The sequence below is a fragment of the Chinchilla lanigera genome, unplaced genomic scaffold, assembly GCF_000276665.1.
Source record: "Chinchilla lanigera isolate Chin_1 unplaced genomic scaffold, ChiLan1.0 scaffold00181, whole genome shotgun sequence".
NCBI lineage: Eukaryota > Metazoa > Chordata > Mammalia > Rodentia > Chinchillidae > Chinchilla > Chinchilla lanigera.
In genome coordinates this window covers 138,934-151,294 of record NW_004955582.1, presented here as the reverse complement: position 1 = coordinate 151,294, position 12,361 = coordinate 138,934, and the positions used below count along the sequence as shown (strand labels likewise).

Below are 12,361 nucleotides of genomic sequence, written 5' to 3'. Positions count from 1 at the left end.
ATGTTAATAGCAGCACAGTTTGTCATAGCTTAATCTTGGAAACAACCCAAATGCCCATCAACTGAGAAATGGATAAAAAAAGATGTGGTATTTTTATACAACAGAGTATTACTCAGCTATAAAACAAGATAAACTCGAGGCTTTCATAGATAAATAGATGCAACTAGAGACCATACTCATAAGCGAAATAAATCAGACCCAGATGTGTAAACAACAGATTCTCTCCCTAGTGTAAGAACATGAAAGAGTAAATAAAACGCAAAATGTACAATAGATAATATGAAAGGGAAAGACATTGCTCAAAGGAAGGAACAACTGTGCTGAGGGAAAGAAGAAAAAAAAGTACTACAGCATTTTAGATAGATAGATAGATAGATGGCATAACCATGTTGCTGATGTTTAGTGGCTTATTGAAGGGAACAGTTAATGACTAAAATTTATTTTTATATTTTGACCAGTTTTGCATGCTTATATCTGGTAATCGCAGCAACTTATGTCAGAAAACAATTAACAGAATAACAACCATTGGTGAATTCCTAAAATCCTGTCAAGTGAAACTATGTATTGTCTCTAATGTTCTTTTAAATTATCATTTTCTTATTTCCTTTAATGGTTTGATCAATCTTCTATTCCTACATTTGCTAATCTGAGCAAGTTCATTGAAGATAACAACATGTAATATAACAACCCTGTTAATCCCTATCACTTGGTTTAAAAACCCCATATAATTTTTACTGTTGTTGCATTGTTCTGTCTGTATTTTGCTATTGTTCTTTTATTTAACTATTCTCTTTAAAATTAAAAATTTATAAAATTTAAAAATAATAAATTTTGGGAACATACCTTGTCTTACTCTTCTAGCTACAAAATCACGCACTTCTTGGTGCATCTGAAATAAATCAAACGTTTATAATGTTTAAGTTAACTAAGACATTTTTATGGGACTAATATGTATCACTTAGAAAATGTTGCCCTTCCTAGAAAAGCAAAAGCAATCTTGGTAAACAAAGGAAAGGCAGGAGGCATCACAATTCCTGACTTAACATTATATTACAAAGCTACTCTGATAAAATCAGCATGGTAATGGCACAAAAACAGACCTGAAGATCAATGGAACACATTAGAAGATACAGATACAACTACAAACACACTTGGTCACCTTATCTTCGACAAAGGAGCCAAACATGGTCAATGCAAGGAAGATAGCCTCTTTAATAAATGGTGCTGGAAAAACCGGCTTCTCACATGCTGAAGACTAAAACTAGACCCATGTCTTTTGCCATGCACTAAATTAAAGTCAAAATGGATCACAGATCTCAATATTAAAACACAAACACTAAATTTATTGGAAGAGAAAGCAGGTAAAAATCTTGACAACATTGGGGTAGGCAGAGAGTTCATGAACAAAAACCAACCTGCACGAGAAATACTTCAAAGAATCAACAACTGGAACATCATCTTATTGAAAAGTTTTTGCACATCTAAAGAAATCACCAAGAAAGTAAAAAGAAAACCCACAAAATGGGGAAAAAATTTAGCCAACTGCCCCTCAGACAAAGAACTTCTATCTATGACGTATAAAGAATTTTAAAAAATCAGGCCACCAAAATTCAAAGACCCAGTCCAAAAATGGGCATCTGAGATGAATATACACTTCTCTAATGAAGAGATACTAATGGTGAATAAATACATGAAAAAATGTTCAACATCATTAGTCATTCAAGAAATGCAAATTAAAACAACAGTGAGATTGCATCTTACTCCACAAAGAATGGCTATCATCGAGAAATCAACCAAGGGGCTGAGGATTTAGCTCAGCGTCAAAAGCGCCTGCCTGGCAAGTGCAAGGTCATGAGTTCAGTTCCCAGTACCAGAGAAAAACCAAAAAAAAAAAAAAAGAAATCAACCAATAATATATGCTGGAGAGGCTGTGGGGAGAAAGGAACTCCACTCCACTGCTGGTAGAAGTGTAGATTGGTGTAACCACTGTGGAAATCAGTGTGAAGATTCCTCACAGAACTAGGATTGGAAGTCCCATTTAACCCAGCTATTCCCCTTCAGGTATAATATCTTCAGGTATTTTCCCAGAAGAATTAAAGACATCACACCACAGCAATATATGTACATCCATGTTTATAGCAGCACAGTTTGTTAGAGCTAAATCTTGGAAAACAACCCAGATGCCCATCCACTGAGGAATGGATAAAAAAGATGTCCTATTTTTATATAATGGAGTATTACTCAGCTATTAAAAAAGATACACTCAAGACTTTTGTAGGAAAATGGACGCAACTAGAGAACATACTCATAATTAAAATAAATTGGACCCACATGTGTAAAGATCACATTGTCTCCTTGGTGACATTGTCTCCTCGGTGTAGGAACCTGAAAGACTAGGTAAAAAAAAAAGACTAGGTAAAACTCAAAACATACAATAGATGATAGGAAAGGGAAAGAAATTGCTCAAAGGAAGGAACAACCAGGATGAGGGGAAGAAGAAAGAAGAAGGAAGGAAAAATATATATATGAATAGCTGCAATAACTGTATTGCTGATGTCTGATGGTGTATTGAAATGAACAGTTAATGATTACAATTTTTTATGTCCTGATTGACTTTGCATGCTTGTGTCTGGTGGTCTGAGCAACTGATGTGAAGGTAACAATATGCACTGGAATTACAATGGTGAACTCGTACCATCTTGGCTAGTGATACTCTGTATTATCTCTAATGTTTTATTGAAGAATTATTTTCTTATTGTCTTTAATGGTTTGAGCAATCTTTCATTATTACATCTGATAATCTGAGCAATGTAGTTGAGGGTAGAGATATGTAATGGAACAACCACTGTTGATTCGTATTACTTTGTCTTTAGACCCTGTATCACTTTGAATGTTCTTGCTCAGATTTGTTTAAGTTTGTGATACTGGTATGCTGCTACTGTTCTATTTTGTTTGTTTGTTTCTCATTTACTACTCTCTTTAAAAGAGAAAAGAAAAAAAAGAAAATGTGGAGCTTAAGAATTTTTAAAATTAAGTATTGATACATTTTAGGTATACATAATGATCACATTCATCATAGCCAATTTGTACCTGTATGTTATGTAACTTGATCCCCCTTTTTTCTTTTTCCCTTTCCCCTACCTTTAAGATTTTTACAGACAAGATCTAACTTGAAGAATGCTTGAAACTTTCCTAAAATTCTTCCTTATTTTAAGTTCACATAATAGACTATGTGCAATGCTGTTAAGTTCATCTGATCAGTACAATTAACACTGATTTATGAAAGGAAAAGAGTGAGAGGAAGTTACTGTAATCTAGGGAGGACAGTATATCTAACAGTGTATTTTGACTTAGTACAATCATCTTATGTATTTTAGAGGTTTTTTGGCCTATTAGTCTGGTTTGTAATCTGTATATATGGTACTTAACTTTCTAAATTAGAAACAAATGCATCTGATGCTGGGAAAAATTAAAGGGGGAGGGAGAGAAGGGGGAAAAGAATTGAAATATGACAAATACTGATTCCTTACAATTAATGTAATCATTAAGTATGGAAAACATATACTAATAAAGTCAAAAAAAGCCTATTAAATATAAGGGTGATGTTTCATTAAAACAAAACATAAAACACATATTTTATACTACTTATCAAACTCTTCCCATAATAAAACTTTAATCAGTTTTTTCACTGTAATAGATTTTTCCTGAAAATTAACTCTGCTTTTAAAATAACTGAAAATTTAACATATATCGTTATTAATTTTTTCAGCACACAGGCTTAAATACAGAAATGGAAAAATTGTATTGTTATAAAGCCATGCAGAAAATCTACTGGCTAAAGATTTTAAATAATATGCTATTTGGTTGTGACTGAATAAATATTTCTTTATTAATACACATACAAAGATTTCAGCAATTTGCTTAAAAAGCATAAGCATAGGGTAGAGCCAGTTTTCAAACTTTCTTTGATTTATTACTTTCTAGAAATGGAAACAAGGGAAACAATAGACAGCTTATACTGTAACTCTGCTATTTTTTCAGAAGTTAAGAGTCAATTTTTTTGAAACATGACTATGTCTGGGAACACCCCAATCTATTCTGGACTTTCCCCAGATAATGTGTTCTTACATAAATCTTTTCTACAAGAGCTTTTTTCTTACTAATGCTCCAAGCAGAATATAACCTATCACACACAATATAATACTTTCTGGTAGCAATGATAACGTGATACAAATGCCTTTAAAATTTTAGGTATAAAGGCAAGTTCTTTCACAGGTTTCCCAATCCTTCTTTTTCTTTTATCTCAGGGTCTCACTACGTAGTTCAGGCTGGCCTTGAACTCACTGTGATCCTCGTGCCTCAGCCTCCCAAGTACTGGAATTACACCCATGTGCTACCACGCCCCGCTCAGCATGACAAAAGACTTTTCTGTAACAATTTTGCAGAAACAGCACTACAGAAAGTGTTACAAAAGTAACAACTGAATATCACAACAAAAGACAAGCCTTTATTGAATGTTTTTTCTTTTGAGACAGGTCTGGGTAGTAGATCAGGATGATATTGAACCCACTATGTAGTCCAGGCTGGCCTTGAACTCATGGTGATCCTCCTGCCTCAGCCTACTGAGTGCTGGGATTATACGTGTGTGCAACTATGCCCAGTTTCAAACAATCTTATGTTACCCTTAACACTATGTAAAATGTAAATCACACATTTGCATAACTTGAATTAAGGAACTACCAATGTAATTATCTTTTCTGATAAAAGCTCTTGTCCTATTTACTTACTGCCTATAGGTAACAGATCTTATGTGTTTATACCCCATCCACAAAAACTTAGGATACATGAATTCAGTTGGAATAAAAACGAAATACTTTCCTCAAAAGACTGTTTACTTTTATAAAGAATATTTTTTCTCTTTACTTTACATCTTTGTCTTCCCTTTTTTTGCACTACTAAGGCATAATACCCAACACCCAAAGTTGAAGGAGGAAAGGTTTACTGTAGCTCAGACTTCGTAGAGGCTTCGGCCCAGAGTCAGCTGGCTCCAAGGCAGAAACCAAGGCATCACAATGGAAAAATAGTTCATGGTGTGGTAAGCAGAAGGCTGTGAGATTGCCTTCATCGTTCCCTTCCTATCCCATCCAGACTACAAGCTTATTTCCTTGGTGCCACTGACACCCAGGGTGGGCCTTCCCACTATCTCCACCCAGAACTTTGCTAAACAAATCAGTGATCCACTGGGAGATCGTCAAGCTACACTCGGGTAAGAACTGAAGCCCCTTGCCTCCATCTTTCCCTGACCTTTACTTCACCCGATTCACTGAGACATATAGAGCTGGCTATAGCAAGGTACATGTTCTCTTAATTGGCCAAAAGAATAGGACTGAGCCCAGCTGAGATGCCAACATGTCTTACTGCAGCACACAGCTGAGAAATGCCCCCATGCTGATGGCTGCACTGGGGGCTCAAGCAAGATCCTGTGAGATTGTAGGGCTAATATATGAGATATCATCTCAGCTGAGGCCACGGGACTCAAAAAGAATTACACCTTCCTGGCAGTAAAGGTGCCAGCCTTGCATACATCAAACTAGCCCTTGCATTGCTAATTGGAGGCTTCTGTGCCTGGTACAAAATTGTCGTTTCTCCTTAGAGCCAGTGCCTGCAAAGTTTCTCTTCCCTAGCACTCTGCTGCCACCCTCAGACACCTCCCTCACTGAAGCCATTAAAAGCCATGAGGTTTTGGACATATGGACTTTTGTTCCACACAGAACATTAGTCACCACCCCAGAGTGCCTCAATTGCAAAACTTTCTCTTTATTTGCATCCATGTGCCATACTGCTAGGTAGGTTAGACTGATACCCTCCTCAGGGGTTTCTATATGGACTAAATGAGTTAACTAACACACATCCATAGCCCACATTCCCATACTCTAGATCCAGCCACCCATGAGGACCTCCACCTATGAGCGCATGGGTCTTTGTGGGGACATCAAGATACAAGCTGCAACAGTATTTTGTTTTTTGTTTTTCTATGGTACTGGAATTTCAATCCAGGACCTCATACAAGGTGAGCATGGACTCTATCATCAGACAACATCCCTAACCCTGTAAGGAAGACATTTTAACTCTCTAAATAACAAATACTTGTGGCATAGCAAATTTAAGTCATGATCATTGTTTTTCTCCTCCTAAAGTCCATCTACACAAGCTGTCTCTATTCCACCTATGACTGACCTGTGCCTCCATAAATTATCTTGTAGGATTTCATTGACACTTGCATACTTTCTAACATCAATGACAGCTGAGGGCAACTGATTCTCACAAAGAAAGAAAAGAAAGCTTTGAGAGAAAAAGGACAGACTCCACACCAGGAGGGAGGGCTGACCTGGAAAGTGGCTCCCAAAGCTCACTCAAGGTCTTCAGAATGGAAGGCTCCATCCTGGCCGGTGGGAGGTTGGGTGGTTGGGGCTCCTAAGTAAAACTGACAAATATTTAGCAAGTTTGAAGACGTCCCTTTTAATTCTCACTTTCCCATTAAATCACATAGTTTCATTATTTGTCCCTTAATATGAATTCAGAATTTTTGTTCCCAGTAGAATGGCTGATTCCACTGCCCAGCACAGGTCACGGGAAAAACAGGGAGGAAGACGCCCTGCTGACATTAATCGCTGCCTTACTCTGCTGGACGGGCACCACCACAGGCTCGGACATGGACAGAGTAACAGCTTAGCAGAAACCAAACGTTGCCAGGAGGAATAAAAAAGCCTGCTCAATTGCCAATTTTCACTTTATGATTACTACTAAATCAAGAGGTGTATTAGCTCCTCGTGTAGTAAAACACATATATTTAAGAAAACACCCTCCTCTCCCTGTAGCTTGATGTTTATTCTCGGTGGGGACTGTGCTTCGGAGACTGGAGGAAGTGAGTCCAGCCTTTATGAGGGAAGCACGTCTGCAACTTCTTTTGTACTTTTCCACTTCCAAAACCGTAAGATGACAAAACTGTGCACAGCACAATAACATACCATGGATTTTAGCTTGTTAGAATTCTCTCACAGCTGTGGCTTACAAACTATGTCTGCAGAATCTAAGGTTCCACCCAGGACACTGTGGGATGATCGGATGACAACTCCCACATTAGAGCCTCACCCCTTCTTCACCCAGACAGCCCTACTTCTGCTTCCCAGCATACAGTTTCATGGAAAAATTTTCATCTTTAAAAAAGTTCTACTATTTGAAAAATATTTTTCAAAAGTAGTGAAGGTCACAAAGTCTCTAATTTGACCCATGATCTACCACAGGCTCAGAGCGATCATAACTTAGCTGAAGTCACAGAGCCCACTGGTCAGGGAGGAATGGACTTGCGGTCGTCTCCCAGAGCATGGAGTTATATGCAGTTACTTCTCTCATATTCAGTAAAGACCGTACATTTTTAAATCACCTTAGGGAAAATATACATGTTAAACTATCATGGAGCTCAATAATCTTCAACATGACATTAGCTCTCTGATAAACTGAGTTCTAAAGTTTTGAATATAAATAAAAGATACAAATAAATATGAATTGTTAGTAGTCATTTAATGCACTCAATTTTAAAGCTCAATTTTTAAAAAAATCACAGAATGGAATTTGAAGAAAATCATAAAACTTAGCTTACTCAAGTCATTCAATAAATTTTTGGGTAATATATTGCAAAATTAAAAATACAAAACAGATTTCTCTCTACCATCTAGCATACATGTGGCCACTTCTCATCTTGACTGGAGATATACAAAGACGGGCTTAATTTACATCTTAGTTTACACCCTGGCAAAAGCGACAGCAAAGCACCACCCAGACTTAGGCTCTCTCTGCATCCCTTTCGGGAGAGGTGGCTCCCAAAGAGTGATGATGGATGAAGCACGCTGACTCCTTACAGGGATGTCCTGGCAGCGTGAAATCAGGCTGCTGCCTCTGTAGTGAGCAGCTGCTGCAGATGGCAGGTGCTCGTTTCTTCCACTAAGTGTGTGTTTAAGTGTGCAACCTCCGATGAGGCACTTGGATGCCCACATCCCACCTGTGAGTTATGTGTCAGCAACAAAGCTGTGACATGGATCTCGACCTCTCTGACCTATGTTCTGAGCACACATGCAGGGAGGAGGTCATTTTCTGCTACCTCTCTGCAGTCCCAACAGGAAAGATGCCCAATCAGCCATGTTTTTTTCCTCCTTGACTTGAAGTGTGCTAACTCTAGACACTGTATTACATGTTTCCACACATATCAGTGAAAACATGCACTCATCACATTTCTGAAGAGAAATTAAAATTATATTATATCCAATTCAGTTACATTTATTGAATAAAGTTAATGAATTTTCTCATGAAAATAAAAGCTATAGGAATATTTTTTAAAACTGTAAATTTCTGCTTTCCTTCTTTATATTAATACATATTAGTGTGATCCTTAATTAACGTGTAAGTCAACTAAACATAGCATTTCCTCAGATTAACCCCTCACCCTGGAATCAAACTCAGGGCCTTATGCACACTAGCCCAGTGCTCTACCAAGAGCTACTTCCCCAGCCCAGTGTTTCACCAAATTAACAACAAGAATTAAATCAAAAATCTCAGGCACAAAGAAAAGATGGTACTGTCACTAACCACTGTGAGGTCGTCCTTCATGGTGCTGTTTGAAGGCTGTGCATATAATGTACGAACCCCTAAGTTTTCTCTGGGAGGAAAATTTCTGTGGGGCTCCAAACTATGATCCAAATTTCTGAGACCAGAACACTCTAGGACAGGTCTTGTAGTGACAGTCCTCGGCAAAGATTTGCTTTTGTCTTTCTCCATCAGAAGATTGATTTTGATGGCTTCTAGACTCAGAGTAATCCTGCAAAGATTGCAAATGGCAAAAATTTAATATCACATTTCTCCCTTTTTTCTGTTTGGTTTTGTTGTGGCTTGGGTTTTTTTTTATTGTTGTTTTTCATTTGAAACAGGTTATCACTCTATAGCCCAGGCTAGCCTCAAACTCACAGTGATCCTCCTGCTTCAGCCTCAAGTGCTGGAGTTACAGGCATGCACCACCATGTCAGGCCCCAAATGATTCCTAAATGATTTGTATTTTAAAAAACTGTCAAGTCCCAAGCTCTGTGGACCTCTCGTTCATGGGTGAGGCCTATGCCTGTGCTCTGCACACTCTCTGGGAACTGCAGTGTACAGAAGAGTAGCTTGAGCTCTGTGGACATCTTGGTTGGGATGTGAGGCCTGCGCTCCTGACCAGATGCCTGCAGGCCCTGCTGAGGGGCCCCAGCTCCACACACATCTTAATTGCTGGTGGAGGCTCGTGCACGCACCCCACTGTCTGCTTGTGGACAGCAGAGTGGCACAGGGGAAGCCAGAGCTCTGTGGACCTCTGGGTTGGTAGGTGACGCCAGCCCTCCCTCGACCAGGTGCCTGAACAGCCCAGCTTGGCAACCCCTGTCTGGCCACCACTGGGTTCATGGCTGAGGCCCTCATGCTTTCCATCAATGGCCTGGAGATACTGGTACCGAAGGTCAGCACTCCCCTACCACCACAGATGTGGTCTGAGCCGTGCGCCCCACCAACTACCTGGGGATCCCGGTCCTGGTGGTCCACTGCCCTCTATCATCTTGGGATAAGTCTGACACCAAGAAAACTAGGGTCCCTAGATACTTTCAGTGAGCTGCCTGGGAAGCATGAGGCTCAGTGCATCCCTTCTGACATCCAAAATGACAAAACATGAGAGCAATATGCAATCTCAGAAAGCAAGTCCATCCAGAATAACTCCAGGAGACACTAACATAGGAGAACTTGATAGTCACATACCGGAAATCTCTGAAATGATTGAAACTGAGGTAAAATAACAACTCCAACAGGCCACAGAAAAAATCAGATCAGAAATAAACTCCCAGGTAAAACAAGAAATCACATGAATAATGAAAGAACTGCTCAGCACATCTAAAGAAGACATATATAAAATAATAGATGAGCACAGGAAAATGATGGAAACATTAAATGAACAATACAGGACAGAACTAGAATGCATGACACAGATTTCAAGACATATCCAAAAAATCAAAACTTCCATTGAAAGCTGGCAAAACCGCTTGAATGAAGCTGAATGTAGACTTTCAGATCTTGACCACAGCATTGCAGCCAAAGATCATGAAAGGAAAGACCTCTTAAAAGTAAAAAAGAACCATGAAATATCAATTCAACGACTGCAAGATGATGCAAGGAGAAACAATGTAAGATTAATAGGTGTCAACAAGACAGCAGGAGTCACTACAAATGACATAAAAAGAACATTTGCATAAGTAATAGCAGAAAATTGCCCAAGCATGGAAAAAAAATCTAGCATACAGGTAAGTACGGCATATAGAACCCCAAATAGCCATAATCAAAATAAAATCACTCCCAGACATATAGTAATCAAGATCCTAGATATTCAGCAAAAGAACAGAATATCAAAAGCCATAAGAGAAAAGAAACAGATCACCTATAAAGGAAAGCCCATCAGAATCACAGCAGATTTCTCAACACAAACCATCAAATCAAGAAGAGCTTGGAGTGAAGTATTCCAGGTCCTCAAAGAAAACAATCTCCAACCAAGATTGATGTATCCTGCAAAACTATCCTTCAAATTTAATAGAGAAATAAAATACTTCCATGAGAAAGAACAACTGAAGAACTTCACAAGTGCCAAACCAACCTTACAAAGAGTACTAAAAGATATTCTAGAAAGAGATAGAAATGACAATTCCAGGAACAACAACAGAAAGGAACCAACTCATAGAGCAACCAATTATAAAGAGAGTTAATGTAGGAAACCAAAAACAGGTAAGTACCATGACAAAGATAAGCCAACACATCTTAGTTATAACCATTAATGTAAATGGCCTCAATTCACTAATCAAAAGAAGCAGACTAGCATAGTGGATCAAGAAACAATGTCCAACAATATGCTGTATACAAGAAATACATTTAACTCAAAAGGAAATCCATAGACTGAAAGTCAAAGGATGGAAAACAAGCCCTTGCAAAACAAGAACTTGGTAAAAAGCAGGGGTAGCTATTCCATTTGTGGACAATGCAAACTTCAAATCAATAATGATCAAAAGAGATAAAGAAGGTCACTACATACTTGTCAGGGAAAACTTCAAGAGAAAGACATAACAATTATAAATATGTATGCACCAAACATGGGAGCACTCAACTATATAAGACAAATCTTAATAGACATGAAAAACCAAATAACTAACAGCACTGTTGTCATGGGGGACCTTATCACCCCATTGACACAAAGAGATAGGTCAACTAGATAAACAATCAGCAAAGAAATAGCAGAATTCAACCAAACTTGTGAACACACAGACCTAGTAGACATTCACAGAGTGTCCCACCCAACAACATCAGAATACACATTCTTCTCAGCTGCACATGGGAATTTCTCTAAAATAGACCACATACTACTCCATAGAACAAGCTTAACTAAATGCAAAGGAATTCAAATTGTGCCATATGTACTATGTGACCATAGCACAATAAAATTGGAAATTAACGACAAAAGGTACCACAAGAATTCCATAAACACATGGAAATTAAAGAATATCTTCCTGAACAACCAATAGGTCAGAGAAGAAATTAAAGAAGAAACTAAACAATTATCTGCAAGTAAACAAAAATGCTAATAAAACTTACTGGAATCTGAGGGATGCTCTGAAAGCACTTTTCAGATGAAAGTTTATAGCAGTGAACTCACATATCAGGAAAACAGAACAAGAACAGACAAATACATAAAGGCTGCACCTCATATTATTAGAACTAGAAGAACAACTCAAGCCCAAAGCCCAAAAAGGGAGGAAATTATAAAGATCAGCGCAGAAATAAATGCAACTGAGATGAAGGAAACATTACAAAGCAATACTGAATCAAAGAGCTGGTTCCATGAAAGAATAAATAAAATTCATAAACCCCTAGCCAACCTCATCAAAAAAAAAAAGAAAGACTCCAGTTCACACAATAAGGAATGAAAAAGTGAAATCACTACAGATCCTATAGAAATTCAGAAGATCATCAATACATACTTTGACAATCTTTACTCCCAAAGGATGGAAAACACAGAAGAGATAAATACATTCCTAGATAACTATGAATTTCCAAAGTTGAATCAAGAAGATATAAAAATCTTGAATACCCCAAAATCAATAATGGAAATTGAAACCATAATTAAAAACCTACCAACAAAGAAAAGCCCAGGTCCTGATGGATTCACAGCTGAATTCTACAAGACATTCAGAAAAGATTTAATAACAGCATGCCTCAAACTCCTTTTTTTCTTTTTTTTCTTTTTTTT

The 12,361-nt window shown here is 38.0% G+C and overlaps 1 protein-coding gene across 1 annotated transcript in view; it reads right to left on the bottom strand.

The window, feature by feature from the left end:
- LOC102006625 (ankyrin repeat domain-containing protein 26-like) overlaps positions 1-12,361 on the bottom strand; it is a 97,296-nt gene that overhangs the window by 17,375 nt on the left and 67,560 nt on the right. Inside the window, exons 15-16 of the mRNA XM_005414285.2 lie at positions 8,644-8,872; positions 844-889 (exon numbers count right to left, since the gene is read on the bottom strand). Coding sequence (XP_005414342.1) covers positions 844-889; positions 8,644-8,872 — 275 coding nt within the window. The remainder of the gene's footprint in view (positions 1-843; positions 890-8,643; positions 8,873-12,361) is intronic.